Source organism: Rhineura floridana, chromosome 7 (genome assembly GCF_030035675.1).
Source record: "Rhineura floridana isolate rRhiFlo1 chromosome 7, rRhiFlo1.hap2, whole genome shotgun sequence".
NCBI classification, from domain to species: Eukaryota; Metazoa; Chordata; class Lepidosauria; order Squamata; family Rhineuridae; genus Rhineura; species Rhineura floridana.
Genome location: NC_084486.1, coordinates 73,607,249 through 73,622,859, shown reverse-complemented (window position 1 = coordinate 73,622,859; position 15,611 = coordinate 73,607,249). Strand labels below are relative to the sequence as shown.

The 15,611-nt window shown below is 42.2% G+C and overlaps 1 protein-coding gene across 4 annotated transcripts in view; it reads right to left on the bottom strand.

Moving 5' to 3' along the window:
- CCDC186 (coiled-coil domain containing 186) overlaps window positions 1-15,611 on the bottom strand; it is a 61,486-nt gene that overhangs the window by 23,383 nt on the left and 22,492 nt on the right. For all 4 annotated transcript variants that reach the window (XR_009764010.1, XR_009764011.1, XM_061635933.1 and 1 more), the window contains exons 6-10: window positions 12,629-12,748; window positions 10,069-10,173; window positions 8,811-8,909; window positions 8,540-8,626; window positions 6,056-6,198 (exon numbers count right to left, since the gene is read on the bottom strand). Coding sequence is in view for 2 of the 4 variants with exons in the window: in XM_061635933.1 (XP_061491917.1) it covers window positions 6,056-6,198; window positions 8,540-8,626; window positions 8,811-8,909; window positions 10,069-10,173; window positions 12,629-12,748 (554 nt within the window). In the remaining 2 variants the exon portion in view is untranslated. The remainder of the gene's footprint in view (window positions 1-6,055; window positions 6,199-8,539; window positions 8,627-8,810; window positions 8,910-10,068; window positions 10,174-12,628; window positions 12,749-15,611) is intronic.

The window sequence follows — 15,611 nt, the reverse complement described above, 5'->3', positions numbered from 1 at the left end:
TTGACTCTGATGTTGTGACAGATGAATCCATTGAAGTGTCCGGAGCACGGCCTTGTCTTTCTTTATTGGATGAGTTTCAGTTGGTGCAGCTCGAGGAAGTGGACAAGGTGCTTGGAATGGTTCGGGCGACCACGTCTGTTCTGGATCCTTGCCCATCTTGGCTAGTGAAAGCTGGCAGGGCTGGAACCACTGGTTGGGCCAAGGAGGTGGTTAATGCCTCCTTGAGGGAGGGAGTGGTCCCTGGTAGCCTCAAGGAGGCAGTAGTGAGACCTCTTTTAAAGAAACCCTCCTTGGACCCAGATAATTTAAACAACTATAGACTGGTGGCGAATGTCCCTTTTCTGGGCAAGGTTTTGGAGCGGGTGGTTGCCAGCCAACTCCAGGCGCTCTTGGATGAAACCGATTATCTAGATCCGTTTCAATCTGGTTTCAGCCCCGGTTTTGGCACCGAAACAGCCTTGGTCGCCCTGTATGATGACCTGTGTCGGGAGAGGGACAGGGGGAGTGTGACTCTGTTGATTCTCCTTGATCTCTCAGCGGCGTTTGATACCATCGACCATGATATCCTTCTGAGGAGACTCGCGGAGTTGGGTGTAGGGGGCACTGCTTGGCAGTGGTTCTGCTCCTACTTCGCGGATTGTCACCAGAAGGTAGTGCTTGGGGAACAGCACTCGACACCATGGACTCTCCATTGTGGAGTCCCTCAGGGGTCGGTTTTGTCCCCCATGCTTTTCAACATCTACATGCAGCTGCTGGGTGCAATCATCAGGAGTTTTGGAGTGCGTTGCCATCAGTATGCTGATGACACGCAGCTCTATTTCTCCTTTTCATCTTCTTCAGGTGAGTCTGTTGATGTGCTGAACCGTTGCCTGACCGCGATAATGGACTGGATGAGAGCTAATAAACTGAGACTCAATCCAGACAAGACCGAGACATTGTTGGTGAATGCCTTCCCTGCTCAGATGGTGGATGTTAACCCTGTTCTAGATGGGGTTACACTCCCCCTGAAGGAACAGGTACGTAGTTTGGGGGTTCTTCTCGACTGTTCCCTGTCTCTCGAGGCCCAAGTGGCCTCGGTGGCATGGAATGCGTTTTACCATCTCCGTCTGGTAGCCCAACTACGCCTCTATCTGGACAGGGACGACCTCGCCTCTGTTGTTCACACTCTGGTAACTTCAAGATTGGATTACTGTAATGCGCTCTACGTAGGGCTGCCCCTGAAGACAATTCGGAAGCTTCAGCTGGTGCAGAACGCAGCTGCCAGACTATTGACGAGGACCAGTCGGTCTTCGCATATAACACCTGTCTTGGCGCGTCTGCACTGGCTTCCTATTTGCTTCTGGGTGAGATTCAAGGTGCTGGTTCTTACCTATAAAGCCTTATACGGCGTGGGACCTCAATACCTTGTGGAACGCCTCTCTTGATACGAACCTACCCGTTCACTTCGTTCAGAATCTAAGGCCCTCCTCCAGGTACCAACCCATCGGGAAGCCCGGAGGGTGGTTACTAGACCTAGGGCCTTTTCTGTGGTGGCCCCTGAGTTGTGGAACAGCCTCCCCGAAGAGGTACGCCTGGCGCCTACACTTTATCTTTTCGGCGCCAGGTAAAGACCTTTTTATGCTCCCAGGCATTTTAATTTTCTTAACCATTTTAATCTTTTAATCCGTATTTTTAATTTTTGTCGTATTGTGTTTTTGTAGTGTTTTTTTGTTGTTTGTTTGTATATGTTTTTACGATTTTTATTATGATATATTGTATTTTATCTTGTTTGTTCACCGCCCTGAGAGCTATTCTGCTAAGGGCGGTATATAAATTGAAATAATAAATAAATAAATAAAGGGAGCACCAGTTAGTTTAATGAGAGTTAACTGGAACTCCCTCCCGTTCGATCTCCGCCATGCCCCTTCCCTAGATACATTTCGCCGAGCCTTAAAAACTTGGCTCTTTGGACAGGCCTTCGGGACCTCCGGGGTGGGCTAATTTTTTATGAGTGTTAATTGTTTATTGATTGCCCTACATTGTCTTATACTGCCGCTATTTTAAAATGATCATTCTTGACTGCATTGTATTTTATTTTGTATTGTATTGTATTTTATTGAATTTTAATGTGTACGTCGCCTAGAGTGGCTTCGGCCAGATAGGCGACACAAAAATTAAATTTTATTATTATTATTATTATTATTATTATTGAAGTTGTTGAGCTGTTGAGCATTATTGTTTGCTGATGATCATTATGATTGTTATTAATGACTGGTGTGTTTGGTTATTAAGTGTAGGGGATTGGTAAAAGGATGTGTAATTTAAAAACCCTGGTAAAGGTGTAATAGTAGTTTACGCAGGTGTGAGTGGTTGATGAAAGTGAGAGATTATGAGAGCGGTTCTGTGGGTAGAATGTTTTTGACAGCTTGATTTACGTTTAACAAATTTTTACATGTTTCCCTTTTTGAATCTTATATTGATACAATCTGTTACATATACCAATATTGTCTTTTACGGCGTATCTAGCTACTTGGATTTTTTTTTAAAATTGTCGAGCCTGTGCCCACGTGTGCATTACTGAGACCTGGGTGGGTGAGTTGAGAGGAGTTGATCTTGGGTACTCAGTGCAACACCAACACATGCTGCAGGGATTTTTTGGGGGGGGGAGAGGAGTTACTGTGGTCTACAGAACTTCCATCACCAGGAAGCCACTCAGTCTTGGACCTGGCTGTGAGGGCCTGCACCTGATGTCAGGCCAAGGAGTCAGTAAACTAGGGTTGCTGCTGGTGTACAGTCCACCCTGCTGTCTGGCAGTTTCTCTGACTGAGCTGGTCGCGGCTGTCTCAGCTGTGGTATTGGAGGAGCCCAGAACGATAGTCCTGGGTGATTTCAATGTCCATGCTGAGGCTGCCTCTAGTGTTCTTGCCCGGGACTTCACTGTCTCCATGACAACCATGGGGCTGTCTCAAGTTGTCACCGGCCCGACACATAGGGCAAGGCACACTCTTGTCTTGGTTTTTGCTCCAGATGGAGAAAGGGGTGGTCTGGAGATGGGGTGTGTGTGGATGTTACCCAATTGTCATGGTCACACCACTTTCTGGTGAAGTTTAGACTTATCTTCCCCTGCAGAGGTGATGAACAGATTAAGATAGTACACTCCCAGAGACTAATGGAATCCACAGGATTCCTGAATCCCCTGGGGGAGTTCCCAGTAAATAGAGCAGGTGACCATGTTGAAGCCTTTGTCACACTGTGGAGCAGCGAGGTGCATCAGGCTCTTGACATGGTTGCCCCTGAGCGGCCTCTCTGGCATTGTGGAGCCCAGTTTGCACCTTGGTACACCAGTGAGCTAAGGGCAATGAAACAGGCTGGACGATGGCTAGAGTGCAAGTGGCAAAAGACATGCTCTGAGACTGACTGGCACAAGTAAAACATCATAATCATGCCTACTTTGTGACAGTGAGGGCGGCAAAGGCGGCCCACTTCTCTGCCACCATCACATACTCAAGTAGCCATCCAGTGGAGCTATTCACATTGTCAGAGCTGTGTTGACAATGGAAATGGAGTTTTAGACCCTTTGGAGGCCCACTGTGAATTGTTCGCAAGGCACTTTAAGTGTAAATTTGCTCGCCTTGATGCCCCATCCACATCTACTGTAGTCCCCAGTGAGGTGTCCAGTGCAATGTCTGGTGCAGTGTCTTGGGATCAGTTTCAGTTGATGTGGCCTGATGAGATGGACAAGGTGCTTGCGATGATGTGGCCAGCAACGTGTCCTCTCGACCCTTGCCCTTCTTGTGTTATTAAAGCTTGCCAAGGGGGTCTGACAGAGTGGATCAAGGATGTGGTCAACACATCGTTGTGGGAGGGAGTGGTTCCAGCCACCCTGAAAGAGGCGGTGATCCGATAGCTCTTGAAAAAGTCCACCCTGGACCCATTGGTTTGTGACAACTACCGACCAGTTGCAAATACCCCCTTCTTAGGGAAGGTGATTGAGAGGGTTGTGGTGCAGCAACTGCAAGTACTCTTGGCTGAAACAGATAATCTAGACCCATTCCAGTCTGGGTTCAGGCCTGGTTATGTGACTGAATCGGCCTTGGTCACCCTGAGGGATGACCTTTATCGGGAGAATGACAGGGGAAGCGCAATCCTGTTATTCTTACTTGATCTCTCAGTGGCTTTTGATACCATTGACCATGGCATCTTTCTGGGCTGACTTGGTATGATGGGTATTGGAGGCACTGTTTTACAGTGATTCCGATCCTATCTCTAGGATAGTTTTCAGAGAATAGCATTGGGTGATTGTCTTTCGGGCCCCTGGCGGTTGTGCTATGGGGTGCTGCAGGATACCATCTTGTCCCGCATGCTGTTTAAAATCTATATGAAGCCCTTGGGAGTGGTCATCAGGAAATTTGGTGCAAGGTATCAGCAATATGCTGACAATATCCAGTACTATTTCTCTGTAACATCTGAATCAGGAGAGGCCATGCAAGCCTTGGACTGGTGCCTGGTCTCGGTGGTGAGCTGGATGAGGGCCGATAAACAGACTGAATCCTAGCAAGACAGCGACACTGTGGGTTGGTGGTTCCTGAGTTCGGATAATTGGTCAGTTGCCTGCTTTGGATGGGGTTGTATTCCCTCTGAAAGAGCAGGTCCGTAGTCTGGGGGTGCTCCTGGATCCATCTTTGTCACTAGAGGCCCAGGTGACCTTCGTGGCTAGAAGTGCCTTTTACCAGCTTCAGCTGATAAGACAGCTGTGGCTGTTTCTGGGTCAGGAGAGCCTGACCACTGTTGTCCATTCACTGGTAACCTGCAGGTTGGATTACTGTAATGCACTCTATGTTGGGCTACCCTTAAGGTTGGTCTGGAAGCTGCAGCTGGTGCAAAATGTGGCGGCGAGACTGCTCACTGGGGCAGGGTATCGCTAGCATGTCACTCCGCTACTGAAAGAATTGCATTGGCTACCTATTAACTACCAGGCTAAGTTCAAGGTTTCAGTTTTGTTGTACAATACACCAGGGATACCTGAAAGACCATCATATCCCTTATATATCCAGTTGATCACTGGGCTCTGCAGGTGAGAGCCTCCTGCAGATGCAGATACCATCTTACCAGGAGGTCTGTTCTGCACAACCTAGGAAATTGACCTTTAGTGTAGTGGCACCTACTCTTTGGATTTCCCTCCCCTTAAATATTAGACAGGCACCATCTCTGTTATCTTTTCGGCACCTACTGAAGACCTTCACAATAAACTTTTTAAGTAGATACCTTATCCCAGTATGCATCTGCATTGGCATTGCTTTTTAGTATGTTTTAAACCTTTTTTAAAAATGTATTTTAAGGCTTTTAAAAAAATGTTTTTAAAGATGTTTTGTTTTAATATATTTTAAAGTCTGTTTTTATGCTATTGTAAAGTGCTTTTAGTGCTTTTGTTTGCCACCTTGGGCTCCTACTGGGAGGAAGGGCGGGATATAAATCTTATAAATAAATACTGTATACACATGTACTTGGATTTTTTTTATATAAATTGTTTGGAGATCTATTGATACTAAGCAGTCTATAATGTCTTAAAACAAACAAATAAGATCTAGATTGTTTAAAGAGGTTGGGATAGCCTGAGTCCACAGACATCAATATTTAAAGATTTTTGCATTTAGACAATGCCAGTCACTATGACTTTGTTTAAGGGTCTAACAATAGTTCTTTCGTATGCTCAAAACCCTATTCTATCCAGACAAAATTAAATATAAATGTGTATCTTTGAATGCTAAAATTCTGAAAAATCAAATCAAGCTAAAGTATTAAACATCTTTTCTGACTTCTCCCGATATAGTCATTGTAAAGATACACACCAAGTGGATTCAAAGTGATGCTAACTCTAGAAATGCCAAACAACAACAAAAGATTATTTGCCATGTCCAAGGTTAATACATACAGTCAGGTTTATAGCTCACACAACATTGTCTGGATTGTACAAAAGTTCTGTACATAAGCATAATAGTACTTTTTAATGACAATCTTCTAGTTCCAGAAGTAAATTTTGTCTATAAGATCAAAATATAAAAATGTAACGGCCTACCTCTGATGTTGCTCCTGGAGCTGATCTATGATTTTCACTTTATCTAGCAGATTCTGAATCTCAGTCTTCTGACGATTAATAATTTCTCTGTATTTTGATAATTCATCTTCTGTTCTCAGTCGTTCATCCTCTAGACACTTGACCTAAAAAGAACAGAAATTGTTACGGTAAATGGTATATTTTACTGTTTCTGATAGATTTCATTCACTGTTTGAGACGTAAGTGCTTTTATGTGGTGCTGCCCTTGTATTCAGAGTGCAGTGATCAGACTGCTCACAGGAGCAGGTTACTGGCAACATGTTACTGCTTTGCTGATGGAAACACTGGATGCCAATTTGCTCCCAGGCTAGATTGAAGATTTTTATGTTAATTCACAAAGTCCTAAACAACCTGGGCCCAAAGTACCTTAAAGACTATCTGATTTCTTATGCTTTACCTCGATCACTGATGACACACTTTTGGGGGTCCTCTAAGGTTTGCCCAGCCTTTACTGGGGACCGAGCTTTTAGTGTGACAGGCCCTTCCCTATGGAACTCCTTGCTAGTAGAGGGCTGGAAGGAGTCATCCTTGCCTTCTTTTAGGTTGTGAGCACACTAGTCGCCTACAGCAAAGCGTTTCCATTGGCCACACCTGGATGGGCAGTGGGTTGATCCGCCAATCAGTTGCAAAATCTGTTTGAAGCTGAATTTTAAAAAATGTACTTGAGCTGCTCTCACCTGGTTTTATGGTATATATGACAGGGGTTTGACTAGCGTCATGTGCCCCCATTTTCAGAAGAGAAAGGTGGAGATGCACTGGAACCGGCAGAACAGTATGTCTCTACCCTTAGATGTCTTTTATAGTTCAGAGAGGCTTGTCAAATGTGATTGTTTTACCAGTCAGTCTTTCTTGATGCTGTTACTGATGTTATTGCAGTATTATGTTTTTATTTTGCATACCACCTTGTTTTTTTTTAGAAAGTGTGGTTTATAAATGGTTAAATAAATAAAACTATCTGTACAGTCACAAGGTATCTTAAACGTAATCTATTTTTTCTCATCCTAATCTTGTTTTGTCATTTTGTTTTTTATTTAAAGTGTTATTTTCCTAATTATCTGAGCACAGGAACGAATTCTACATACTTGGGAAAATGCTATGACAAAAGTCTAATTACTTTTTTCCAGGGTTTCAAATTTCCAAGTTAGAAAAAAGCCACTCTATCTTCAGACATTGTTACTTACACCTAATTAGATAGGCCAATTTAATAGATCTTGAGTGCTGTGCCCAGTGTAGCTAGTGATCAGGTACTGGACATTTATGTAGGAGGCCTTTTTTTGACTAGTCCCATACCTTTATGAAAATCTTGTGGGAACTTTGGTGAGGAAAGATAAAAAACAAATGTAAAGAACAAGTTTAATACAGAGCTAGGCACCACATGTTTCAACTCAGCAGAATCCTAAGAACCAGTTTTCATTACAAAGTGGTATTTTTATCCTTTAAATTTGCAGAGAGGGAAGAAAAAAATATGGCACTGCATTCTAAATGCTTAGAAATCAAGTGGTAATTATAGTGAAATGCAAATTTATTACATTTTAGCATCTTGAAACTTGATGGCTCTCTCATGATTTCAAACACCAGAAATTAACAACAGACAGGTTTACCACCTGCTATTAGGGGTGTGAAGGCTCAGCCGGTAAGGGATATGGTTTAAGGGAAGTGGCTAATCACATTTTTCAGCAGAACAGCAATTGAAAATGAAAGTGTTTATATTTTGTTAGGACATAAATTAGCAAATAATGTACATTATATATCCTTATGGAATAAATGAAATGAGATCCCAAGTAACAGACACTTAACTCCAGCCTCCACCCAAACCCCCTTCCAGATCTGCCTGTTGCACAAAAAATTAAATTTGTGGTAGCCTTGTTGCCCATGATACATTTCAATGACAGTTCTTGAATTCAAGGTCAAAAGAGCTGAGTATAGCCCTGAAGCTGTAGGTCTGGTATCCATTCAGGAACACTTTCATTTGCTTGGGGAAATTAAATCTTCTTGCAGCTGTATGCCAACTCCAGAAGGAAAACTTCAAGGTCAGGAAAGGATGGTAATGCTGCAATAATTTTTTTTAGCGAACGTGTTTCGCTCAAATCCTCTAAACTTGTTGCCAACTTCAATACTTCTTACTTTAGAAGGGTACTTGAAATAACTATTTTCAACCCCTACAACAAGCAATGTAACACAGGAAACAAGACAAGGAAATAAGTGGTTGTACCACATTATTATTGTCTTTGGGCTATTGTTTATTGCATGCACAATGCTATCATGTATTGTAACGCATACATACTTTTAAACCCTGAAGAAATAGATTTAGCCCACAGACTTTCAGGGACCTGGAAATCACATTTGCATTGATCTATGTGGCCAAACTATCCAGGTAAATTATAAAATTAGTTATCCTTATGTTCACTTTCATTCCTGTAGTTACAGGGAATTGCCATCTCTTACCTTTGTCCTTAGGGTTCGTAGCTCATCCATACCTTCTTTAAATGTTCGCTTCACATCTTCGAGTTCTTTTATTTTGGCATGATGTATCTTTGAAAGTTAGAAATGACAATTCTGCATGTAACTATGGAGGACAACAGGATCCTATCCACTTCAATCTAGATAACAATTATAATTTGGACCCACCACTATACATTTCTTCCCCAGTATGACTGTTGTAATAATATTTAACCTTCGTTAAAGTACAACCACTGAAGAAAGTAACGTATTTTACCTCTAGATGGTCAGACTTCTCCTGCAAGTGTTTTTCAAGCTCTCCTTTTGTAAGCCGGAGTTTTACATCCAATTTATTTGACTTAATTTCTTCAGACTCCTAGGGAGAGGAAATGAGCAAGTACCAGACTTAAATGGTCAATTATCTTCAAATGGTAATTCGTATATCCAAAAAACGTATTTATTGTACAGGTTTCATTATAGCCATCTATCCCATCAAACACTATGAACTTATTTTCTAATAAGGTGGAAACAAACAGCTGCTTTTTGTACCTGCGAGTAACATGCAAGGGGAGAGACACACTCTCAGCAACAACATATGCATCAAATGTGTGTGGACTATGTGCATTTTGCCACAAGAGGCATACATAAGCACCTGCAGACATTACACTGGAATCAGGGAAAGTGTACATGTGGTCAAGACAGAGATCTTTATCAGATAACTGAATAGCTCTCTCTGTAATTGATTTCCCCAAGGATAAATAAACAGGCAGAAGAACAACGTCAGACATTACTTCCTCTCAACACATCCACTTTCTTCGTTGCATAATGTTTGATGTCGTCCCTCAGCCTCCTAGGAATAAGCCAGGGCACGTTGATTGCAAGAGGTATAAAATTACTTAATCAGGATCTGTGTGTATGCAATCTCAGTGTGCATTGATACTGAAATCTATAGCGCTGCACTCTCTGGGTGTGAAAGCAAAAATGTTATACTATTTCTAGATGTTGTACCGTGTTCTGCCCTGCAGAAATATTAGACATACTGCCCTCCATTAGACTGGGACTGAAAAATTCATGAGTCCTTTGGAGTGTTAACTCTTTCCTGTCTCAAGCAACAGGAGAGGAAGACAATACCCACTTGGGGGTGTCCTGGTGCCCACTGGTCAATAGCCTTGGTCCCTAGCATCACCACGCACAGGCAGCGATATCGTATGAGCACATTGCATGTTAGGTCATCAGCCCCAGGGTTATATGGTGCCTAGAGAACAATTATAATGCAATGCACATTCAGCAGTACAGAAAGATCCTTCTATTAGAGATGATAGCGCAGAAGGTCAGAACTTATAGACAGAGTCACATGAATTTGCAAACAGGCCAGGATTTGCCCAACCCAGAACAACCATTTACTTTAAAAACAATATTTAATCAGACACGTTTGAGTAAGAAGGGCATAGGGCTGGTGGTAAAAATGGTGCATGCAAGAAAATCTGTATATAAGTTTAACATGTTAATTTTGCAACACAAGACACTATACCCACTTGATATGTTTTAATGATTTCTTGGCAGTTCTTTCGAATTTGGTCAGCTTCCTCTTTTGCTTGAGTCACCTTTGCTGATGCCTCTCTAAGCCGATCTTTGGTATCCTGGAAAACAGATAGATAGTGGCTTGCTAGCATTAAAAGGCTATGTACAAGACAACAGGAAGTTCAGGACTACATGGAACTGACAGAATTCCTGCTTAATGCTGACAGTAGGGAATAAAATTAAAAATTTAAAAGAAAAAAAGCTCAATTCTTTGAGAACCAAGGAATCTAAAGACTTAAACTATAATCTTATACACACTTACTTGAGAGTAACTTATATCTGAGTAAACATGGTCTTATATCTTATAAGAGGGACTTATATCTGAGTAAACATGGTCAAGATGGGGTGGTAATCTTTCATGCCTTCCTTAAACAATTGAGGGTGCATCTGAACACCTCAACCCCCTCTCTCTTTAATTAAGATGCACTTGTTGGACATTATTATTCACCAGCTGGCAGTGGCTAAACCACCAATTACCCAAGAGTACTCTGTGTGCAACTGTTTAGTGTGTTAAATTCTTGACTAATGGGTCACAAATTTTTTCAGCTTCACAAAAATAAGAAATACCTACTTGCTCATCCACCAAATGAAGCAATTAGTGCAACCTAAAATGTTTGCACAGTCTTTCACCAATAACTCCTCTGATTCAAGAGACAAGGTCTCCCACAAAATCACAGTACTGCTACTCTGTTAAGTTTTGTATGTTTTCATTTTATGTGAACGCTTACCCTCTTTATTCATTTCCAATTTTCATTGCTCAGACACAGGCAGATACTGAACAGGGTCATTCAAAAGACATGAAAGATTGCTTACCTAGAATGCTGCCATTTCACTTATACTCCCATTGTGTTAGTCAACTTGCCCTACATTCACAGATTGCTCTGAAATCTTACAAAACGCCCTTCTAAGCAGCAGCCCATTGGACCTTGTGCCATATGCTTTAAAAAGAGATACAGGAACTACAGTGAAAACATACCTCTATAACCTTAGCATACCTCAGCCCTGTAGCCAGCCTTCCTTGTTAGGTGGGGCAACCACATTTCTAGGTGGGGCATTTGAGGGGGAGAGGCGCATAGCACCAGCCAATCCTCCCTCCCACTCACTGGTAGAAAGGGTGTGAGGGCCAGGCCAGGGGAAGGGAAAGGCAGTGACCTTCCCCATCTCTCCTTCTCCATTCAGATAGTGTGTTAATTTACATGAATGAAGTCTGTTGCATTGTCTCAGGGTTTTTTGAGAGAGCACGAGGAATATGAGACTCAAAAACTTGACTTTGTCTATAGCTACAGTCCTCTTTCACCTGTGGTCTGCCCTGTGTTCTGATTCTTCGTGATCTGAACTACTTTGGTAAAAACAGTGAGCTCCTGAGCTCGGCTTTAATGCTGCGTTGGGTATCGCAGTTTTAGATTCCACCTGAAAAACAAACTTGTCCATACTACAAGCTTATGGAAGGGCAGGGAGAAAATAAATACTCTAGGGTGTGTTTGTTAACTCCTCCTTGAGAGTCCCTCCTTCTAGTCTTTTTCTTGACCTATAGATTTTCCTTCCTGTTGGACAATCAAGGGAAAGCTTTTTAATTGGCTGCTATATAAACAATGAACTAAGCAATTTTAAACTAATTGTGGAAAGCAATTAGAATTTATTGTACTGAATACTGGGTTAATTTTTCTGTCCAGAAACCATGAAAAGGCCTCATGCTAAACTACGCATATTGGAAAAATCTGAAATTAGGCCTGAGTTACAGCTTAGGTGCCTAGCAAGCCAGCTAGCTAACTGTAGTGCAATATTTCTATTCCCTTAGGCCTGTTTTCATCCTTTGCCACCCAAGTAATCAAGAAAAAGAAAAAAAATAGCCACTATGATTGTGAGTATAATGAGTGCTTTAAAAGGGTAAAGGGTAGCCATTTTTTAAGACCACTTTAAGTTATCTCTGTATTTCACCCTTTAGCAATAAGCACCCAATCCTGCTCTACTCATTATAGTAACTGTATAATAAACAAAACTTTTACTTCCCACTGCAAGCAAGGAAACATTCTTTACTGCTGGCTTGGTAGAAACTGGCAGAAACTGAAAAGCAGATCAAGGAAAGTCCAAGAGGTGGAGTCTAACTCTATCCCATAATACCAAGTTCTAATATCTAACTCTTCAAGGGTCATGTTACTATACAGGCTCTTTTTCAGGATCACATAAGAAATTATAAGGCGATTGTGATAATGAAAAATCCACCCTCTGTCAGGGAAACCTTGGGTCAGCTGACTTTGGGGGTCTCTTCCAGATGAGCCTTTTGTTGTGCACTTACTCTGCTTTATTCACTCAATTTTTCGGAGGGTCCAATTCTTAAATTGCTCCTGTTCTTAAAACAAGTGATCTTTCTTTGTTGAGGTTGTCATGGTCTGTCATATCACACATTAAAAAGACAATTTCCCCCAAAAAAATCTGGACGGGGGGGAAGCACAGCTCTGGGGTGGTGGTGCTCCCATCTCCCCCCCCCCCCGGCTATAGGCCTGGTATACCTACCTTGTGTAAATCCATTTCAGCTTTCAATTTGTTTTGGGCCCATTTTACTTTGATCATATGAGAATTGATTTCTTCTTTCAGTTTTTCTGTTTCTCTTGACATTCTGTTGGCATCAGCTTCCTTAAAAAGAACAATTTTAGATTATTAGATTTTGTATTAAACCCTTTAAATGGATAGGGCCAGAGGGGCAGAAATATAAGGGACCTTTCTGCAAGCAGATGGAGTTAAGCATGCACACAAGGAATTAATGAAGTGGAACATCAAACATTTGTAGACTTCTTGTTTTCAGGAAATCTTCCCTCCCTATCACTGAACTATATTATGTCAGCAATGATGGAAAGATTTCTTTTCTGAAAAGCCTTTGAACCTCTCTCTTGCAATCTAACGCCACTATTGATAATGCAATGTCTAGTGTTGCATATTAAGGCAATCAATTTAAATGGTATGGTATCAGGTCTGAACACCTGAGAGCTCTTCAAATCCTGTGTTTTCTCCCTAACATCTGGGCATCCCTAGTGGTTCACCTCCCTGATGCCTCTTTCTCTGTTTCTCCTCTCATCCCACCCACTCCCCTCTCTTTTCGGGTCACTGTAGGGAGGACAAGTACTGCTTTAGGTTTGTTTTGCATTCTAACAACAAAAATTTTACATTCTAAAAAAATCATTCTTAATGCACAAGAGCAGAAGACAGCAACAATATATTTATACTAAAAAAGCATTCTGGACAATGTAGGTTTTACATTCTTCAGTTTTTTTATAATGAGAAAGAAGCATTTTAAGTCTCATGTATAAAAATGCCTTTAGGCATGACACAATTTATGTGTAGCCTAACGTCAAGGAATATACTAATATCACCATGTGGGGGCAGTAAAACATTTGCAGTACTGAGAAGTATGAAAAAAGGATCTAAGTGATAGAGCAGTACTGGAACATTTTCCTGGCACTTTCCAGGGAGCATTTGTCCTCACCAAAGTGGAAGCAATATTCAGGAGTTTTGGGGTAGGATAGGAGGGGAAGAATGCGGAATTTCAAATAAATGTTCAGGGTGTGCATATCACTTGTCTTATTTTAAGTCAAAGTGAGTAAGTGGTTGGTTCCCTCATTTTTTTAAAAAAAGAATACAGTAAAAAAAGCTCAAAGCCGCTTGTAGCGTTGTTGCCATGAACACGCCAGTAAGATCAGCTAGGAGGCTACAGACAATCTTGTCGGTGCTACAAGCAGTCAGGAGACTTTTAAAAAATTGTTTTAAACTGCAAAAAAACCCCCCACAACTGCTTGCCCACCTCATTTATAGTAAAGTAATTCCTCTCCCACAAAACAAATTACTAGGAATTCTATCCCCCTCAAATATTTGGGGGTCATTTTCAATTCACCCCACTCAATGATGAAAAAAGCTGGTTTGAACTAAAGCAATAGTTTGTCTTCTGGCCTAGACTTCCTTTGAAAAACTATAGATTATGCAAGCCTTTCACAGCATCATTGTTGTGCAGCTATGCAGAAGGTATACAAGAACGGCACTAGTCAAAGCTGCTCTTAGGGCAGAAATGAGCCGTCTTTTTTCATTCAGAGGATCACATTGTAACCCCTCCAGTAGCTGCATGCCAGTGATGGGTGCAGCTAAAAAGATGGCCACACACTTGCATATGCATGAACACACTGGAGCACACCTCTCTGTGCCTCAGCTGATTTGCCCAGATTAACAAGGGGGGGTGCATTTTCCTCCCCATTGCAGCACTGGGCTAGATGAGAGAGGTTTAAGCTCCTGCTGTCAATGTTATTAGCAGTAAAGTGAATAAAGAAGGCCTGTGGGTTACATTGAGCATGCGGAACAGCAGTTCACCTGGGGAATCCGTCTCAAGAATTAAATTTTGGAAACACTCAACAGCCAATATGCATAAATATTTTGAAACTAAAACAGTTTAATAAAGTACAATCTTAAACTTTACATGCAACACATATAAAGAACCCAAAAGCCTTTTCATTCTAGGTAGTTAATATTCTCTGGCAAGCAGATCTCCCTCCCTCTCACAAATAAAACAAAGACACCACATATTTATTTGATCATGCAGCATGTAACACCCAGATTTGGGATTAAGGTCTACAGAAATGTGGCTGCATCTTTTTGCCGCTACATTTTACTCTGCTCTCATTCTGCTAGACGTCTCAACTTCGTATCTTCATATCATATAACTTCATGCAAGCCCTGGACTGCTGCCTGCACTCGGTGGTGGGGTGGACGAGGACCAATAAACTGAGTCTGAATCCTAGCAAGATGGAGGTGCTGTGGGTTGGTGGTTCCCATGTTCAGATAATTGGTCAGTTGCCTTCTCTGGATGCGGTTGTACTCCTGAAAGAGCAGGTCCGTAGTCTGGGGGTGCCCTTGGATCCATCTTTGTTGCTGGAGGCCCAGGTGACCTCAGTTGTTAGGAGTGCCTTTTACCAGCTTCGGCTGGTAAGACAGCTGTGGCTGTTTCTGGACCGGGATAGCCTGACCACTATTGTCCACGCACTGGTAACCTCTAGGCTCAATTACTGTAATGCGCTCTATGTGGGGCTGCCCTTGAGGTTGATCCAGAAGCTGCAGTTGGTGCAAAATGCAGTGGCAAGACTGCTCCCTGGGGCAGGGTATTGCTAACATGTCACCTCGCTGCTAAAATAATTGCACTGGCTGCCCATTTGCTACCAGGCCAAGTTCAAGGTTCTAGTCTTGGTGTACAAAGTCCTATACAGCTTGGGACCAGGATACCTGAAAGACCGTCTTATCCCTTATATACCCAGTCCATCACTGCGCTCTGGAGATGAAGGCCTGCTGCAAATGCCATCTTATCAGGAGGTCCGTTCCGCACCACATAGGAAACTGACCTTTAGTGTGGCTGCACCTACCCTATGTAATTCCCTCCCCTTAAATATTAGACAGGCACCATCTCTGTTATCTTTTTGGCGCCTATTGAAGACCTTCCTCTTTCAACAAGCCTTTTAAGTTG